Source organism: Gossypium hirsutum, chromosome A03 (assembly GCF_007990345.1).
Source record: "Gossypium hirsutum isolate 1008001.06 chromosome A03, Gossypium_hirsutum_v2.1, whole genome shotgun sequence".
NCBI classification, from domain to species: Eukaryota; Viridiplantae; Streptophyta; class Magnoliopsida; order Malvales; family Malvaceae; genus Gossypium; species Gossypium hirsutum.
Window position 1 is genome coordinate 101,685,946 of NC_053426.1, and position 20,173 is coordinate 101,706,118.

Below are 20,173 nucleotides of genomic sequence, written 5' to 3' on the forward strand. Positions count from 1 at the left end.
CTAAGATCATTGCATATGGCAATGTCTTGACTCGGGTTCTCGACTGAAGACACGTGAACATTTTCATCGTCATCTATGCCTTTGTCGTCAATATCATCCAGGATCTCATCTAGATTGAGATCACTATAATATTCAACCTCGTGATCAGAAGGACCATTATTATCATATCCATCTCTAACATCCGCATCGATCTAAATTACCATTGAATGTATTTGTAATTAGGGTCCCAATTTAAGGTTTTTAGACGTAGGTGGAATATTAAGATTGATGTCAAATTCACGTGCAGATGATCGCCTATCAACAGACGCTCTCGGAACCTCTGTACACGGATCTTGAGCTCCATATTCTTCACTTAGCAGAGTGAAATCTTCAACTCGCTCATCTAACTCAACAAACAACTGAAACAATTCAATGTGGCCACTCTTATTCAGACAATAAAGTGTGGCCATTGTCTCCACGTCTTTATCGTCCTGGTGAATTTGATAGATTTGTCAAAACTAAGAATTTGTAGAATATTTTTTAGATCCTCCTCCCACAACTTCTAACAATTTTTGCATTGATCATTTCTTTCATATCATCAACCGACACATTTCTATTAAATCTCATTATTATTTATTGGTAACATTCAAATATACAACCAACTATTGTTCAAATTATTCCATCAAAATAAATGCATACAATGAATTGATTATCCATCTTCAATATTAAATCTGTAAAAATAATTAAATATAATTAAATTTCTCAATAATTATTTTAAAAACAAAACAAGATTCTACTGTAAAAAATATAATAACAAAATTTTATCTTTGTACAAACCTTTTAAATCTTTTTGACTTTTTTTCTTTGTTTTCTCATATTCTACAAAAAACAAATTATTTCCTTTCTTCTTATCTGTTACTGCTACAACCATTCAACAAAACACAAAAAATACTACAACAATTCAACAAAATTGCTACAAGCCTTTAACAAAACACAAAAATTACTACAACACTATAATAAAACATACAAATTGCTACAACTGTTCAACTCAAATATATAGGGGCTTGGTGCCGCCTGGCAATGTCTTCTACTGGTGCCGCCTAATAGCCTCCTTTCTCCAACTGGTGTCGCCTGACAGTGGCCCTCCTACTGATGCCACTTGAGATGTGCCCTCCAAGAATGGTGCCGTCAGTGGGTGCCCATCCATCTGTTTTTACCCGTAGAAACTCATATTTTGCCCAGTGTAGGTGCTTGCTACTGGTGTCGCCATATATGACCCTTCACCATTTAAATATTCTTTTGAAACAAATTATGGGCTAATGATGGAAATGATTAGGCAAAAAAAATGGGTGGTGTCGCCACCCCTTTAGGCACCACCCTCGGCATTGTTCATTTCATACTATTTTTATAAATAATGCCATGAGGATACCATTTTGGTATTTAATTATTTCTTGTATTATCAGAGTAAAAAAACATATTATTTTGCTATTATATTACTACTATTTTATTGTTATTTTTTAGATATTGTATAACTCTTATTTTATTATTAATTTTACTACTATTTTAAAAGTATTTTCTTGCTAAGTTGCATCTATTTTAGTGTTCTTAAGTTTTTTTTTTAATATTCTCTATTTATTGGGACACATTTATTTCAATGGTTAGAAGCAAGTCAATGAAGATTGTTTCAATTTTAGGATTAAATTATAATATTATCATATACTAATTTATTTATTTTATAAAATTTATAGCACCAAACATGCCATTTTTATGGATGGAGAAAAGTGAGAGATATGGGAAGACAATTGCAAAATTTCTTGGAAGATATCGTTTTTAAAAAATATATTAATTGATAACGAAATAAAAAATATTTGGATAAATTATCTAGTTGGTGATCCAATTCTTTGGACGTTTTTATTTTTATCACTTAAATTTAAAAAAAAATTTATAATTTAATCACTACCCATTAAAATTTTTCGACAAACTTTTCCACCAATCAAAATTCTCCTTCATGCTTCTTTTTCTTTTTTGGTCATATTTCTTTCTCCTCCTCCTTCCCTAACCCAACTTTGTTCCCTTCTCATGCCCTTGCTTCCAACACCCGACTCGGCCATATCACCACACACCAATTTCTGATAACTAGAGACGCCTTTCCCTACTCTAGAACTACCATCTGTTGTCTTATATACATCTCATCATTATTTGAATTATCTCCTTGAGGTTGTGCTGGTGGAGGCTTCATTTTCATTTTTGGTCATTGTTCTTGCTTTGAACTTGATGGACGTAGAAACCACCAAAAATAATTCCTACAATTAAAATAACTCTAAATAGTAGTGAAGAGTGGTAGTAGGAGTCCACAGGGATTGGTATTATAATCAACTTTCGCATTTAACTTGTGATCAGAATTTCTGTCATGTCGATAACCGTGGCAATAGTCGTGCCCACGACTCCAAACGAACTTGCTGAAAAATAAATAAATAAATCAAGCGAGTTTTGAAACGTTTAGAAATTAAATAATTGAAATAACATAAATAAACAATTAAATAAATTGGAAATAAAATTAAATTGGGAATTAAATTCAGATTTTGTAAACATAGATAATAAGCTTTAGCCTTAGATTCGGTGGATTCTGGATTTTGAATCGATCCTCGAAAATTAATTTTCTCCTCCAAACAATAAACTGATTATAGCAATTAAGAACATTATAACCGTCAATTCTTTATCTCATAGTTGATCCCGGTACGACCTGCAAATCAATCATTACCGATTATTTAACCAAGATACACGCGTTTCCGATTCAAGATTCCAGCAGCCTTGCGTTCTGAAGAACCCAACTCGAATTAACAGCCTCAACCGCGCGAGTTGTTTAAACCCAATCACTTCTTCATTGATTTGTTCTCAGAGATCCAAATACAGCACTGCCGACTCATTTCTCCAACTGTCCGCAAACATGACTCCAACCCAACGTGCTTTTTGATTTAAAATCGAGTTAATTTTAGGAGATGAATTTGTCAATCTCGATACTTAGGAAAATAATGAATATCGATTGAAAGGATTTTTAGTACGGATACGTATCTTATGATTTCCGATCGAAAAGAATGTCAACCTAAAGCTAAATTAGAATTTAGTGAAGCATGGATTTAATTATGCTTTGGTTGGCTATGGAGTGAATTTGAATGAAAATAGTAGAAGTTGAGAAGGGAAGGGACTTGGAAAGCAATTAAACAAATTTTGCAAAAACAAGGAAATGGAAACGAAAGTAAGTTGAATTTGGAAGGAAAAGAATAATTCTTATTTAATTAAAGTGAAATCAAATGTCCTTTCAACTACCACAAATGTCCTATTAATGTACATATAAATTTGACTTGACTAACCAGTACACATAATTAAAATTTAATAAAAATAAAATTAGATTTTCTAATTTTAGCTTTCACAAAATCAAAAGAAATAATGAGTCTTTAGGTATTTTCAAATTTTTTTATTTGGTCTCACTTTATTCATTGTGTTGCAAATTGATTTTTTTCTCATTTTTTTTACTCATAATATTCCTGTTAAGATTAAAACATAAAATTACTAATTTAAATTTGACAGGATCAATTAAGAATTAACTAATTTAAACACAAAAAACAATACAAATTTAACATGTTATAAGAACTTTCATGGGAAAACAACCTCATTGTATTCTCCGGTCAAAACCCAAAATATAGATGCCATCATTAAGAACAAGTTATTGTACAACACAAAACCCCAAGTGCTCCCAAGGTTCATCACCATATGCTTAATGTAAACCGTTTCAGTAGCGATGGTAGCCAAATACGCAAACGCCCATAATATGCAATCAAAGTAAAAGCGGAATCACTAGCTACATACTCAATAGTACCACCCAAAATGATCAAAAGAGACAACTGTGAGCTTTGAAGGACAAGGCTGCCTCCTAAAGGTTGTATAAGCCAAGGCAACCAAAGGGGGTGTCAAAGATCTAAACACTATGAAAGTCTCCACATTGGCATGGTTCATGACGTAAAATTCCAAACTTGCCCAAAACCCACCCTAAAGCAAAAGTTAAGTAATGTAATGCAGTCAATAAACCTGGGTAATTGAATTTGGTAATTGCAACTTCGTTTATAACAGCACGTAAGCTTGAACAAAATGCATAACCAATTACAAAACTGCTTGTAGCGTTGTAGTTTTTGAGTGGATTCAAATCTAATGATTGACATTTTGGTAATCCAGAAATATTATAAATTTATTCTCAAAAAATTACTAACACCTAAAGTTAAAAACAACAGGTTTTAAACGAAATTGACAATGGCAGATGCATTAATGGGAACTATAACAGGATGTGGGTAGTAGAGAATGTTATATGATTTGACAAGAAAAAGCAACGAATAAACAATTTTAAAAGTATAATGATGAAATTAAAAGAGATATACAATGGAAACAGAGATCGAAATGAATGGTTGTGGGAAGGGCTGAAACGAGGTTTTATGGAGAGATGAAAGGTATGGGGTTGGCCACTGAGGCGTAAAGGGTGTGCACTATAATCAAAATCAGCGTGTTTCAGAGGTTGTTTCCCCACGTCCCACGACTCTGGTTAGGGAAGAACGATGAAATATGACCATGAAAAAAGTGAAAGGAAATTTTGATTGGTGGAAAAGTTTGTCTTGGTCAAAGAAGTATATTATAGTGGATTTGGTGTGCCAAGTCAGACTTCCATTATGGGGTTAACGGTTGGTCACTAAAATAAAAAATTTTCTAAGGCAGTGACTAAAATACAAATCTTTTAATTTGAGTGATCAAACTAGATATTACCCAAAATATTTTTAGGTGACACTGAAACGTGTTCCTCACTTAGCCTCGTATTCCGAGTGTCAGTGTCACCAGTACAGGGAGCGAATGTAATACTTTTCTTCTCATGGCTGCTTCAAATGTAATATTTTTAGGTAATTTATGCTAATAAGTGGGATCGAAAAGCTAAAGAGGAGAGAGAGAAGAAATAAAATGGAGAGCGCCGGTGTAGTTTCAACCACAACTCCGACGTCTTTCAGGCTCCGATGGGACGTGTTCCTCAGTTTCAGAGGCGAAGATACTCGTCACGGCATCACCAACACCCTGTACTGCTCGCTTGTGAGAGAAGGCTTGCGAGTCTTTCGAGATGATGACGCTTTGAGACGTGGAGACGAGATCGCACCGAGTTTGGTGGAAGCCATCGAAGACTCGGCTGCATTCGTTGTCATTCTCTCTGAAAATTACGCTTCCTCCCATTGGTGCCTTGAAGAATTGGCCAGGATCTGCGAGTTCCATAGCCGGTGCCGTAGACTGGTTCTGCCTGTGTTCTATGGGGTTGACCCCTCTCATGTTCGAAAACAGATGGGACCTTTTAAGGAAGCCTTCTTTAGCCACGAAAACAGATTCGGAGAAAAACAGGCCAACAGATGGAGGGAAGCCATGGCCAAAGTTGGCTCCCTAGCTGGTTTCGTTAAAAGGTAAGGTTTTCCCCTTTTATCTACTAATCACCTCAAATCTCTCGTGTTTCTGCAATTATTTTAATTAAATATTTAAGTAGATTACATTAGGGCTTTTGATATAAATTTAAGAAATTAAAAATCACACTACCATGCGAGTGAGGAAAGAATTATAATATTTTTTTTAAAAATAAATAACTTAGGTTTTAAATAATTTTATTGAATTTGGTCAGACAAAGATGAATTTAAATTTAGTGTTAATGATTGTTTTAGGTTTTTATTTAGTTAACAATCTATATTTCAAATTAATTCGCTTAACTAGCTTTCATATACACAAATTGATAGTGTGTGTTATTTAGATTTTAAATTAATCGCAAATTTTAGCATATAATTTTCAAAAATTAGAAAATTTTGTTTATTTTATTGCAGGATTATAAAATGAATTTATTTAGTATAAGGTGTTTGGTTGGATTCAGGAACGACCTATGCATGGTATTAACTATTAATATCATGTATACTTGCTTAACTCTAACCCTAAAAAAGATCCAAATTTTTCTATTTGAAATTTTCTTAGGTCTAATTTCTATTACTTTGGTTGGATTATTCGTAACCGGTGATTAGTTGAATCTTTGACTCATTAATTTACCTTTTTTGACTCACCCCTTTAATTCTTTAATTTTAATTTTATCCAAAGAGGTCAAATTCGAATTGCTATTTATTTATTTATTTAGTTTGGTGTAATTTTCGACCTAACAAGAGCGGAATCACACTCTGTAGGATTTGAACCTATAACATTGGGTTTTGGTCTCGAATTATGAACATTAAATTTTGTTCAAAACCTTTTATATTTATAAATGACTATCTAAATCCATTTAAGCTTATCTATATTTTTTTATTAAATAAAATATAATTATTTTTATTTAATATTTAGTAATTATATATATTTGTCATCTTTTACTATCAATATTTATTTCCTTTTATTAAATCTAAACATATACAGTTTAAAATTTTTTAACATTTACATTATAGTATAATATATTTAATTTTTATATGATATATAAATTACTTAATATACTTATGACCAATGTTTATCCCTTTAATAAGCTTACAGAAAATGAATGATTTGTAATTGGACTGGCTTCAGTAGATCTCTTGGAAAATCAAAAGGAAATTTTATTTAATACATAAACTAAACTAAAATAAATAACATATCATTAACATAAACTTGAAAATGGTGGGTCGAGTTGAGTCAGACTCTGGCTTTAAATATTAGAGCTTGAGTTCGACCTATATTTTAAACATTTTTTTTTTGCTCAAACGCATTTTCAGGTTTAATATTTTTGTCCCAATTCTTTTCAAATTTCGAGTGCACTTTCAAACTTAGGTAGATAGCTTAACTCTCGAATAGGTCTACTTAATAGTTTTAAAAGTTAATATCAATGATAATTATATTTTACTTTTGTTTTGTTTTTACTTTCTATTTCTTTTTAAATTATTTTATGCAGATGTATGTTAAATATTTAAAACTTGAATTTAATTTAATTATATGTTAACATTGAATTTTTTTTTTTACTTTTATATTTTAGTTAATTTCTTTTCCATTAAAATTTTCTAAATAAAGTAATTTTACATGAAATTTTAATAAATTAATATATAACTGATTTAAATATAAATTTAAAATATTTAATTTTAAAATAAAATATATCTTAATGCCATTAATTTTTCATTATTTTATAATTAAAAATAGACAGAAAAAATAGAACAAAACTAAATAATAAAAAGAATATAATCATTTTTTTTATTTTAAACTTAAAAAAGGGATAGGTGGGTATTCTTTACACTAAATTCAAGAGGATAAGTGTTTTGATGGGTTTTTTTTTTATAAATTTATTAATTGAGATGATGACAGTATAAATATTATATGAAAAGGGTAACAAAAACTTAAATTGTTAGCTGATAGGTTGTTGAGACCTACAAAAATAAAATTTACTTAAATAAATGAAACTTTATAGTTAATTGTGAGTAAGGTTGAATTTACGAAAATCAGTAATAATTTTATTTATTTAATAAACAAGTAAAATAAAAACTAAATAAAGATATTTGAAATTAAAAACTAAAATTAAAACAAAGTAAAAAGAAATAGTAAAATAAAATATAAGATAATTTCTATTCCATTCAAGGGTTTGATCATTGATATAAAAATGATTTCAATGCTTTTCAATAAATTTGTTATAGTTGCTGGCGATTGTCTAGCAACTTAATCTCTATTTACCTTCTTGATAATCAAGACAATCGTCATTAATTATTTTCCTTATTGACAAATAATCCAATAACAATCGTTTAGGATTTAATCTATCAATAGCATTGAGGACAAAAAAGATCTAATTCTGACCAACAAACATACAATCAAGGTTCATTTAAGTTAGATTGCATGCTCACATTACACAAACAAAGATGTAGTTCGTGTCAAATATTAGAAATCAATCAATTGATTAAATACCTAATTGATAAGGCAATCATTTTAAGCTATCAAATACTGGTAAAATATTTAACAAACTTGAACAATTGTAATTAAATTTGAAGACATGCAAATACCAAAGAATAAAGAAAAGATTAAGAATAACTCGAACTCACAAACTTTATAGAATCAAACTTCAAATAATTCTTTGACTAAAAAGGAAAAGTTTAGCAACCCATGAAGACAATAAAACACAAAATCAAAATAAAATTAAGGGTTGTTATGTTTCCGTCTCCCAAACAAAAGTGCCATTGATTACATAAATCAAATTTTTTATAGATTTTCTTGATAATTTTCACATCAAACTTTCAGATCGTTTTTTGCACCTTCTTGATTTTTAGGCTCTTCGAATTATTATGGATCCAAAACGGAAGTCTATAACTCAAGTTATGACTAAAATACTGAAACTACGTTGTATTAAAAGTCCAAATCGCAAAAACTTGTCAAAATTATACTTTAAGCTCATTTTTCTCTAATTATTCTCTAAATTTATAATAAATAAAATATATTTATAAATAATATAATTAAAAACATAATTAGAGAAAAAATATAACAAATAATTATCATTAACATTGATTTAATATATTTTTTCTAAACTTCTCATTCTTATATGTTTATGCACACTCAAATTCTCGTTCAATAGGAATCATACTAACTTACTAAGCAAGTTAAAAGTCAATCAGCTAAACTCAATTAATATTTTAAATGTATCTATTCAAAAAAAAAAATTTAATTGTGATCTTTAAACCAATAACATTATTCAAGAGAATGCCTTTACTTTATCTTGAATGAAAGATAGTGGTTGGCAATTGGAATACCTATGAAGCTGTAAATTATATTAGAGTAGAAATCGAAACCCCAGATTTTTTAAAAAAAGAAAGAAAGGCTCGACACATTTATCTAAGATGTTCCAAGTTTTCATTGCTGCAATAGTTTGATGCAACTCTTCTTTACCAAGTAGGTTCTAACTTTTACAGTGCATTCATGTTGGTTTGCAGTGATGAAAAGGAATTGATTCGGGTTCTGCTGAGAGAAGTTCTGCAACATGTGAATAATACACCTGTGGAAGTAGTAACCTACGCAGTTGGACTGGATACGCGGGTGACACAGCTAATAAATCTGTTAGACGTGAAGTCCAGTGGCATTAATGTTGTGGGGCTTCATGGAATTGGTGGGATTGGGAAGACAACCCTTGCCAAGGCTGTCTTTAACAAGATACTCGTACACTTTGACCAGCGCAGCTTTATCTCAAATGTCAGAGAACTTTCAAAACAAGAAGACGGTTTAGTATCTCTCCAGAACAAACTCATTGGTGATCTCTTCGGTTCCACTGGTAAATTTCATCTTCCTGCCGATGAAGTCGATGCTAATGCCTCGAGAATCAGAAAGATTATTCATGAAGAAAGGGTTCTAATTGTCCTGGATGATGTCGACCAAGAAAACCAACTGAATGCACTAGGACTAGGTGCAAGAGGCAAATGGCAAACTGATGGCAGTATTCGGATCATTATTACAACAAGAAATAAAGGAGTTTTAAATGAATGTTATGTAAATCGGACTTACGAGGTCGGGGAATTGCATTTTGATCAAGCACTAGAACTTTTCAGCTATCATGCGCTCAGAAGAGAGAAACCAACAAAAGAGTTTGAGAAATTGTCCAGGCAACTTGTAGCTCTCACTGGGAATTTACCTTTGGCTTTGGAAGTGTTCGGTTCGTTTTTGTTGGACAGGAGGAAGGTAACAGAATGGGAAGATGCTTTGAACAAGTTGAAAGATGTTCGTCCACACGAGCTTCAAGATGTGCTGAAGATAAGCTTCGATGCGCTAGACAGAGAAAATCAACGCATATTCCTAGATTTAGCCTGCTGTTTTCTCAATTTGCATACCAAGAGAGAGGACATAATTGATGTATTGAGAGGATGTGGTTTCAAAGCTGAAATAGGGTTACGAGTTCTTGAGGAAAAATCTCTGATTAAGTTCACTGAGGGCGATGCTCTTTGGATGCATGATCAACTTAGGGACATGGGAAAAGAGATTGTGCAAAATGAAAACGACGATCCTGGAATGCGCAGCAGGCTCTGGGATCGAAACCAAATCATGACTGTCCTGCAAAATAACAAGGTATATCATATATAAGAAATGTCTTTGCATATTTGATACTGTTGATACGTTACTATGTTATACTATTGACAACAGGGAACAAGAAGAATTGAGGGTATTGTGATGGACATGAAGAAAGTCGAGAATGGGAATCAGGCGGTAGTCTGTACAAAACCATTTAAATCAATGGTTAATCTAAGATTGCTTCAAGTGAATCATGTGAAACTGGAAGGAAAGTTTAAATTTGTTCCGCATGAACTCAAGTGGCTTCAATGGCAAGGATGTGCATTGAAAACTCTTCCTGCTGATTTTTGTCCTCAAAAGCTTGCTGTCCTTGATCTCTCAGAAAGCAAAATCGAACAGCTATGGAGCTCTTACTCTAACAACGTAATGACATATCGTTATATATATACACACTGTCTACTTTCTTCTGCTTGTAACTAGCTAGTTTGTGGAAATATATAAGCAATATTTTTTTGTTTCAGGTTGCTGAAAACTTAATGGTCATAAACCTGCGTGGTTGCCCTCATTTGGCTTCTCTTCCTGATTTATCAGGACACAAAAACCTGCAAAAGATTGTTCTCGCGTATTGTGTAAAACTGATAAACATTGACAAGTCAGTTGGTACTTCAATTTCCTTGCACCACTTGGATATGACAGGCTGTTTAAACCTTGTTGAATTTCCTAGTGATGTCTCGGGGATGAAAAACCTTCAAACCCTTGTCCTCACCGATTGCTCCAATTTCAAGGAATTACCTGAGGACATAGGCAGCATGAGGTCACTCAAAGAACTATATGTTAATCGAACTGGCATCGAGAAGCTGCCAGAATCTATTTACCGACTCGAGAAACTTGAAAAACTGAGCCTAAATGGTTGCATACATATCAAACAGTTGCCAAGATGTGTAGGAAAGCTAGCTTCTCTCAAGGAACTTCATCTTAATGGATCTGGATTACAAGAATTGCCTGATTCTCTTGGATCTTTGGAGAACCTGGAGAAATTAAGTTTAATATCTTGCGAATCATTGACTGCAATTCCTGATACTGTTGGCAATCTCAACTTATTGAAAGAGTTGCTCATAGAGGGTAAAGCAATCACAGAGTTGCCAAATTCTATCGGCTCTTTATCATATCTCAAGTGCTTGTATGTTGGAGGCATACAGATGAGGAAATTGCCAGACACAATTCGAGGACTGGTTTCTTCAGTGGAACTTGATATACAAGGCACATCAATTACGGGTCTCCCAAGTCAGATTGGTGATTTGAGATTACTTGAGAAGCTTGTGATATTGAATTGCACTTCACTTGAATCTCTGCCAGATTCAACCGGGGGCTTGTTTGCTCTCACTTTTATCAACATATTCAAGGCCAGTATTACTGAGTTGCCAGAGTCTTTTGGGATGTTGGAAAATCTCATCACGTTAAGATTGAACGAGTGTAGAAAGCTTCATAAACTTCCATCCTCAATGGGAAATTTGAAGTCATTGCATCATTTGTATATGAAGGAAACTGCTGTGACAGAATTACCAGAAAGCTTTGGCATGCTCACATGTTTGATGGTGCTGAACATGAGAAAGGATCCCAACAAGCAAGAGCAACCAAATTCATCATTTGTAGCGTTGCCAGCATCTTTCTCGAATCTCTCATCACTGCAAGAACTTGATGCTCGGGCCTGGAGAATATGTGGTGAAATCCCAGATGATTTTGAGAAGCTGGCAGCAATAGAGATTCTGGATTTGGGTAGCAATGATTTTTATAAACTACCATCAAGTCTAAGGGGACTTTCACTTCTAAGAGATCTCAAGCTGCCCAAATGTGAAAAGCTTCAGTCCCTGCCTCCACTTCCCTCTAGTTTGGAGAAGTTGAATCTTGCAAACTGTATATCATTGGCGACATTATCTGATCTTTCCAATGTAAAAGGCTTACAAGAAGTAAACCTTACAAACTGTGAGAAATTGGTAGATTTGCCAGGCCTTGAGTCCTTAACGTCCTTGAGAGAATTGTACATGAGTAACTGCAGTACCTGCGCTTCAGCAGCAAAGAAAAGACTCTCTAAGGTTAGTTTTCTTTCTTTTAGAAAGTTTATATTTAATGCGCCTTCAGTTTATAAATCTTGGTATATTTATAATGACAAAACATCTTTTTATAATCTTTCCATGTAGTATATTTTATCATCTCACCTTAACGTTTAGATTCAAGTTTCAAGATAAAAAACACACCAAGTAATATTTTTCCGATTTTGTGAAGAACTTAAATATGGTATAAATAGATATTATATATAATATTTTTTAGTGAGTTTTATTCAAATAATAATTAGCAAATAAATCACGTTTGGGATGGAGCTTTTGAATATTGATGCAACTAATTTTGCAGGTTTATCTCAAGAATCTGAGAAATCTAAGCATGCCTGGAAGTAGAATCCCAGATTGGTTTACACAAGATATGGTTACCTTTTCAAGCCACAAAATCCTTGATCTCACTGGGGTGATAATCGCGGTTGTTGTTTCCATTAACCATGATAATCCAGATGAACTGAGATACCAGGTGCCTGCCGTGCCGGACATTCAAGCACAGATCTTCAATGGCGAGGAGGCAATAATGACCACTGCATTGAACTTAATTGGGGTACCTAGAACCAACCAAGACAATGTTCACTTGTGTCGATATCCCGCATATCGTCCCTTGGTTTCCATGTTGAAGGATGGTTTTAAGATTAAAGTGACCAGGCGAAACCCGCCCTACGTAAAGGGCGTCGAGCTGAAGAAAGCTGGGATTTTTCTAGTTTATGAAAACGATGATGATTATGGTGGCGATGAAGATTCACTGGATGAGAACCAGCAGTCTGTATCAGAAAAATTAGCCAAGTTTTTCAGCTCTCTTGAAGAAAATGATGGAGTTGTTCACCAATCCAACTGCAGCCATGAAATAAAAGAAGAGCTTCAACTCCCAGGTAAGAAAAAAAAACGTCGCCCAATCAACTCGTGCTGCAATTGGTGCGGGAGGTTAAGCGTAAAATCATGAGAGATCTCAAGGCGTGTATGCCGATTTCTTCACTCAAGTTGAACACAGTATACATTCTTAGGATCCATTTGGATGGATAATGAAATAATATTAGTGAGTTTAAAGACGAGGTGGTGATTGTGATTAAAATTAATAGTGAAATAAATGTAATTTGGATGTAAATAACCAAATATAGTGATAATAGTTAAGGGAGTTGTAGTAAAAAGGTTAAATGATTATGAAAGATATATAATTAAAGAATAGTTAATATATTTTTTTAGAATTTTACCAGCTGACGGTGTCGAATCCCATGAAGATTCGATAAATTAGAGTCGATATATTCAATAACCCATATGGTTATGGGCATATTCACGTTCTAAAATAACAACTTTAATCCTATATCATAACTTAATTGTTTTTTTGCTCGAACTATGTTAACTTGTTCTTGTGATTAGAATAAAAGGACAATTACGAATCAATCTATCTTTGTTAACTATGTATTAATTTAAATATTAGATAAGGGGCCCTTCTTGAATCAAAATAAAAAAAAAATACTACTTAAGAGACGATTTTCATCTATCTCATAAATCAAAGAATGAATAAATAACAAAGCAAGAAAACTAAAACATGAACTTGAATCTTATAACGAGCTCGATTTACCCCCTAAGCTAGATTAATTTCCTAACTATGCATAACAAAAGATTAACTAAGGAAATACTAACTATGCATAACAAAAGATTAACTAAGGAAATAATAAAGGATTTATTCACAATTTAACCCTTAAGCTATACTTGTTTTTCCACATTAATACTTCAATTTTTTTTTATCTCAATTTAATATTTGAGTTTTGCATCATACTCGTTTTGATTTAAAAAAAATATCAATCAAAATGTGTCACATCATTGATGACATGGCATATTGATCAAGTTGACTTGGTATTGACCAACATTGACTCACGTTGGTCTATATTGACCGAGCATTGACCCTCTTTGACTTAGGTTGACAAGCAATTGATATGTGAAAAAATTATTAAAAAATATTTTAAAAGTATAAAAGAAATATTTAAAATGAAAATAACTTGTAAAAAATTATTTATAAATATATGAACATAAATATAAATTATTTAAAAATATTAAAGTATTGTAAAAAAAATCTTTAAAATTGTACAAAAATGGTTAAAATGAATAATTTGCAGGGATATTCCCTCCTTTTAGTTTCCATATTGATAAAATTACTTGCAATGAAATATTTTTGCAAACATGTACAATACACTCTGTTTCATTAATATTATAAGTATAGATTGTGGTTTGTGATACATCTAAACCCAATCCCTTCTTTCACTGCATTTTCTTCGTTTAGGGAATTAATTAGAAGAAATTATTATCAACATGGAAATTAATAACTTTTAAGGAATGTTTACAATATTTTAATATTCTTATCATTTTTACAAGTTTCTTTAATTATTTTTTTACTGGTCAATGTTGGTGAACACCAAGTCAACTTGCCATATCATTGAATGTCACTGATTAACCTACCATGTTATCAATGACATGGCACGTTCTGATTGGCCATATTTCTTAATGTCATTAGTTTTTAGACACCAAAATGAATAACGGTGCAAAGTACAAGTATCAAAATGGGACAAAATTTAAGTACTAATATAGAAAAACGGATACAATTCAGAGACTAATTTGTGAATAAAGCCAATAATAAAAGAATTTTTTTATCGAAACTAAAACACGAAAGCAAGTTAAAAGGAGAGTGAGATCTTTCTCACCAAAAAAAGATTCAGGATTAAGGGTCAATTATCAATTGCTATTGGAGTTAATAAATGTTGTGGAAAAGTGTAGTTTGTTAAAGCGTTTTGTGTTGTGGTTTAAATATGATATGAAAAAGTAAAAATAATTAATTTAAATTATATTTAAATAATTTAATATAAGTATACATGGAATATAAATTTTAAATATAAATTAATGATACATAAAATATAAATTAATCTAAAGTTTAGAATACATTTTAAATAGTTAATATAAATAAGAATATTTTGATAATTTTACTTCAAAGCTCAAAAAACTAAAATTACTTAAATTTCAATTTTTAAGCTCGAATGGAAAATCATTTTTCAACACTAGTTTTAACCTCAGAAGTTAGGTGTTCTTTGTTAGAATTCCAAACGCAATCAACAACAAATCTAAAACGGGTAATCTATAAAAATAGTCACTTTTGTTTGCCTCAAGTTATATTTTAGTCACTTATGTTTAAAATGTTACGTTTTAGTCATTTATGTTATTATTTTGTTACGAAGTGATCACTCTACCGTTAAGTTCCGTTATCTCTCTAACGGTAATCCTACGTGGCAGTCCAACTAGATTTTAAGTGCCAACTTGGATTTCTAAATGGGATAAAAATATATTTTTAATTAATTAAATTTTTTAAACCTAAACCTTACCTAAAAAACTGTTCATATCATCGTTTTAATTTTTCTTCCATCTCTTCTTTTTTTTCAATGGGTTTTTTTTCTTATTTAACTGGAAAAACTATTATTAAGATCAAAATAGTTGAAATCAAATTGACTGCTTCACAAAGATGGATTCAATGGAAGGTTCAGTTATGTTGTCTTCTTTGTATTCCTCTATCTCTTTTATTCAGTACTGAAAAACAAAAGATTAGATTTTTTTATTGTTTAATGAAAACCCTAAATTAAAATTCTTGATATTTTCTTCTACTTTTTTAAATTGTTTGTAAACGTGTATTTTATTTTGCGTCAATAGACATCCCATAAAATGCAACCAAAAACATGTTTCATTCAAGCTAATTTTAAAATTTTCAGAAAAGGGATGTTACTTTCACTGTTCTTGTTCCTAATTATTATATTTTCTAGTTCTTTCATAGTTCTTGAATAATTGGTTTCTCAATCAAATTTTTTCTCATCTGAATCAACTTGTATGTTCACAATCTCTTTGTGGGTATTCCAGATTATTCTTTCTTATTGGTGATTTCAACTATTTTGATCTTAATAATAGTTTTTCCAGTCAAATGAAAAAAAAAACTCATTGAAAAAAATAAGAGACAGAAGAAAAATTAAAAAGATGATATGAACAGTTTTTTTAGTTAAGGTTTAGGTTTGAAAATTTTAATTAATTTAATTTTTTTAATTAAAAATTTATTTTCATCCCATTTAGAAATCTAAGTTGGCACCTAAAATCTAATTGTACTGCCACCTACGATTACCGTTAGAGAGATAACGGAACTTAACTGTAGAGTGATCACTTCGTAACAAAATAATAACATAAGTGACTAAAACGTAACATTTTAAACATAAGTGACTAAAATGTAACCTGAAGCAAACAAAAGTGACTATTTTTGTAGATTACCCAATCTAAAACTGAAAAAGAAAAGAAGAAGAAGAAGAAACTTTGTGTGTCCCGTTTAAGTGCCTCACTTCCTCCCATATATAAGAGGAATTACGATCCAACTAATCTTCAGTCAAACTATTAGTAAATTTACATTTTAGTCACTTAACTTCAAAAAGTTACAAAATAGTCACTGAACTATTCGAAATTTTTTTATTAAAGTCATTGGGTTGTTAAGTTTTTTCTAAGTTCAGTCAAAGAGCTCCAAGCGACGATTCGATGATCGATATGATGGATCAGTACCTATCAACGAGTAAAAGAACATACCTTTAGATCCAAGTCGATCTAGCGATCAATGTTGAGGATTGGGAAAAAAATCTGTTTGGATTTTGGTTCGTAAATTTGTGATGTTCGAACATCATTTTAATTATATTTAATTTGGTAGAATATTTTTATTATGTTATTAAAAATTATTTATTAATTTTTGTAAATTATAATCTAAGTTTAAAATATATATATATAGATGGTTAGAACATCATTGAATTAAAATATTGTTTTTTTTATAATCAATAAATTTGAAATCGGATATCTAAATCTGCATCCTTGGTTGCAGGAAGTAAAGGGTTTCAGTCGTTAGAATGTGCCACTTTTTTCTCTTGGAAAATAAAAATATGACAATCATACTAGTTTTCCCTTAAACCAATACCCATCAATAGTATGAAGTAGGAAAAAGATACTGAGAAAATGCAGAAACTCATGATGTAATTTGTTGTTTAGGATTATAACTGTTACTAGCTCAGGGAAAATAAAAGATAACAGCAAACTGGCTTTATTTATTTATCACAATTTCAACTTTTTAACTAACAAGACACTAAAACAAAGTTGATTCAACATGTAAGCATTAGACAGTAATTCTGAACAAGCAACTTTCTTGTACACCCAACAATAAATCAGTCTAGGAGATTCTGTTCAGGTATTAGTACAGACAAGGCCGACATTTCATATATGAAGAAAAAGAACACATTCTCCCAAACACAACAATCAAAATGTTCAGGTACTGACTTTAGCATTCTTTTAGAGCTCAATGCCTCATGTTGAGAATGAAAATAGAGTGTCTCGCTGGTTTTACCAGGATGCAATATGCTTCTTTGGGTATGACTGAAAGAGAGGATTCATTGGGAAATTAATGTTCTTATTGCTGATTGACAATGAACTGTTGAGATTATGTTGTTCTTTCGAAACCACCACGAATATGCAACCACTCTGGTGATGCACCGCGACTGTATTCCCTCGTTGCTTGTGGACCAAATGCCATTCCAGTAGCATCAAACGTTTGTTGGCCATACTGAAATGACAAAGCAATTGTTACAGCAGATGTAAGTCTGGGGAAAAAGGAAAGAATCTCTTCGATGAAACATGCTAAAGTTTTTCCCCCTAACATGGTCAATTCTGCTGTTGAATAGAATTATTTCATTCGACACAAAGCAGTTCAGGGACTACCTAAGCTAGTTTGACATGACTTACGAGCATCTAACTTTAGACAACTGAAACTTCAACATAGAAAGCATGTGTATATGCTAGCAACTAGAAAATAAATTGAAGTAATTAAATAAAACAACAAAGTCAACAACAGGTTAAATACTAACATCTTTAAGAGGAAATACTTCAATGGTAGGATTCATTCTTGAATTAACTGCTTCAAGCTTCATTGACAAGAACTGCAACAGCAGTAATAATATTTCAGAATAAAAGTTCGAGATTACTGGGGGCAAAATGTAAAATAAATACAATGATAGATAAGCAGAAGGATACACACACCTCAACCTGACGCTGTAGTGACTGAATGTAATTGATTATCTCATCAAGAACAAGAGCCTTGCCAATGACCTGAGTCCAATAAACGACTTAGTATGTGACGTAAATATGCCATGCTCGGGCAAACTGAAGAGAAATTTCGATATGGTTTCAGTCATCGACCATGTCACCACATAAGTTATCAATTTACCAATAAGCAGAGACAGGTACAGCAAACCAGGGACTAGTTTTTCTTATACACAAAACATTGAATAAACAAACATAGAGTTGGTAGCAAGACACAGTTTACAAAAATTTTCATTGCTATATAACTTATTGCAACCAGGGACTAGTTTTTCTTATACACAAAACATTGAATAAACAAATATAGAGTTGGTAGCAAGACAGTTTACAAAATTTTCATTGCTATATACCTTATTGCAACCAGGGACCAGATCCTGAAGAATTTTCATTCTTTCACTAATCTTTTCTCTCCTCGCCTGTCCATCAAACTATTCGGATCAGTGAAACATATTCAAATCTTCATGTACGTCAGATTCTATGAATTTTGTTCAACCAAAACGCCAAAAACTGCATAATGATGGTAAAAAATAGTAGGCGATAACAAAATATTAAAGGGTTAGATATATAAGTTTCACAATCAAAGACATGTCCTTTGTATCAAATTTCGGTTTTTATACATTGCAAGGATTTCAACAATCATAAAGCAAGTTACCCTTTCTGCTAAACTGTGACTATCAGTAGCTTGACCCCTTCTAGCTCGCACATGGATGTAGTCTTGTTTAGGTGGCTCTGGTGGTTTAGCTTTTTGTTCCACTGGCTTGCCTGAACTGGGTTCTGCTGCTTCAACTTTAGAATCATCATTCTCCTCTCTGCATCCTGATGCTTTAAGTCTCTTTCCATCACCAAAACTCTGCCCAAATTATTAAAAAAACTGCCCTATTAATTCCAATCATTTCCTTTCAATACTTGAAAGATAAATGTCAAGCAAAATAAAAAGGTGCCCATCTGAAATAGTGCAAGTGAGGATCACAAAATCCAATTAATGAAAGAAGTAAAATGAAAATGAATACCACGCCATTGCCACTACTGGTGGAGACAACCTTAGCTGCCTCATCTTCTCCATCACGCCTTCTCCTCATACCACCCGATACCTCTGGATTGGGGTGGTCGTAATGAGGCGGCGGCACATTCCCAAACTGACCCCTCCTTAACCCAGATTCACTCACGGGATACTGCCAGATCTCTGCTAGATTGTACCCCCCATCGCTCATCATAGCTGGTGGATCCATCACCCAGCAAAAAGATAAAGTTTGCTTAAATTATTAGCGAAGAAAGATGATGGGTTTTATTGCTTGTTGTCTCTAATGTGTTTGATCTCATTACCGAACTGTGTATCTATGATGGTTTAGAAAGAGACCTCGAGAGTTGCGAACTTAAGTAACTTCCAGTGAGGTTTACAGGGAGGATTCTTTTTTATGCTTCCACAACCCCTTATCTCTCTCTCTCCTTCGCTTCTCCACCATCCGATTCCACTTTTAAATCCACCGTATCACTTGATTAGTAGTAATTGGGAAATTAAGCTGATGTGATTAATGATTAGAAAAACAATGATTAAGTGTCAATTTGTTAGAAAGTTTATGAGTATGAATTTTGGGAATCTTTAGCTATTTATTTTCTTGTCATTGCCGTGTTTAGGTATTAAGTACCTACTCATCGCCATTTCCCTTCCAGTTTTCTTTCTTTTTAAACAATAACCCTAAATTAGCTTCTCAACTATAAAAGTAGATTCATTTAATGAAGAAATAAAATCTCAATTTTAACTGTTCTTGTGTTTTGAAATGATTTAAAATAACCAAATTTCAACCATATTATTTTTATATATTATACCATAATAAATTAAATATATTATAATATAAATATTTAAAAATATGTTAAATTGTTTA

The 20,173-nt window shown here is 32.1% G+C and overlaps 2 protein-coding genes and 1 pseudogene across 2 annotated transcripts; 1 reads left to right on the top strand and 2 right to left on the bottom strand.

The window, feature by feature from the left end:
- Positions 1-3,633: 3,633 nt before the first annotated feature.
- LOC121218351 (GDP-fucose transporter 1-like) lies at positions 3,634-4,659 on the bottom strand (annotated as a pseudogene).
- Positions 4,660-4,746: 87 nt separating this feature from the next.
- LOC107909595 (disease resistance protein RPV1) lies at positions 4,747-13,350 on the top strand. Its single transcript, XM_016837187.2, has 5 exons — positions 4,747-5,462; positions 8,958-10,080; positions 10,156-10,446; positions 10,545-12,116; positions 12,433-13,350. Exons 1-5 carry the CDS (start codon positions 4,927-4,929, stop codon positions 13,078-13,080), a joined length of 4,170 nt encoding a protein of 1,389 aa, XP_016692676.1. The 5' UTR covers positions 4,747-4,926; the 3' UTR covers positions 13,081-13,350.
- Positions 13,351-17,225: 3,875 nt separating this feature from the next.
- On the bottom strand, positions 17,226-19,868 carry LOC121220375 (transcription factor BHLH089). The gene is made up of 6 exons (XM_041100073.1): positions 19,301-19,868; positions 18,943-19,140; positions 18,641-18,706; positions 18,231-18,299; positions 18,059-18,130; positions 17,226-17,757 (listed from the first exon to the last, which is right to left on the bottom strand). The coding sequence occupies exons 1-6, from the start codon at positions 19,517-19,519 to the stop codon at positions 17,635-17,637; spliced, it is 747 nt and encodes a 248-aa protein (XP_040956007.1). The 5' UTR covers positions 19,520-19,868; the 3' UTR covers positions 17,226-17,634.
- Between the last annotated feature and the right edge of the window lie 305 nt (positions 19,869-20,173).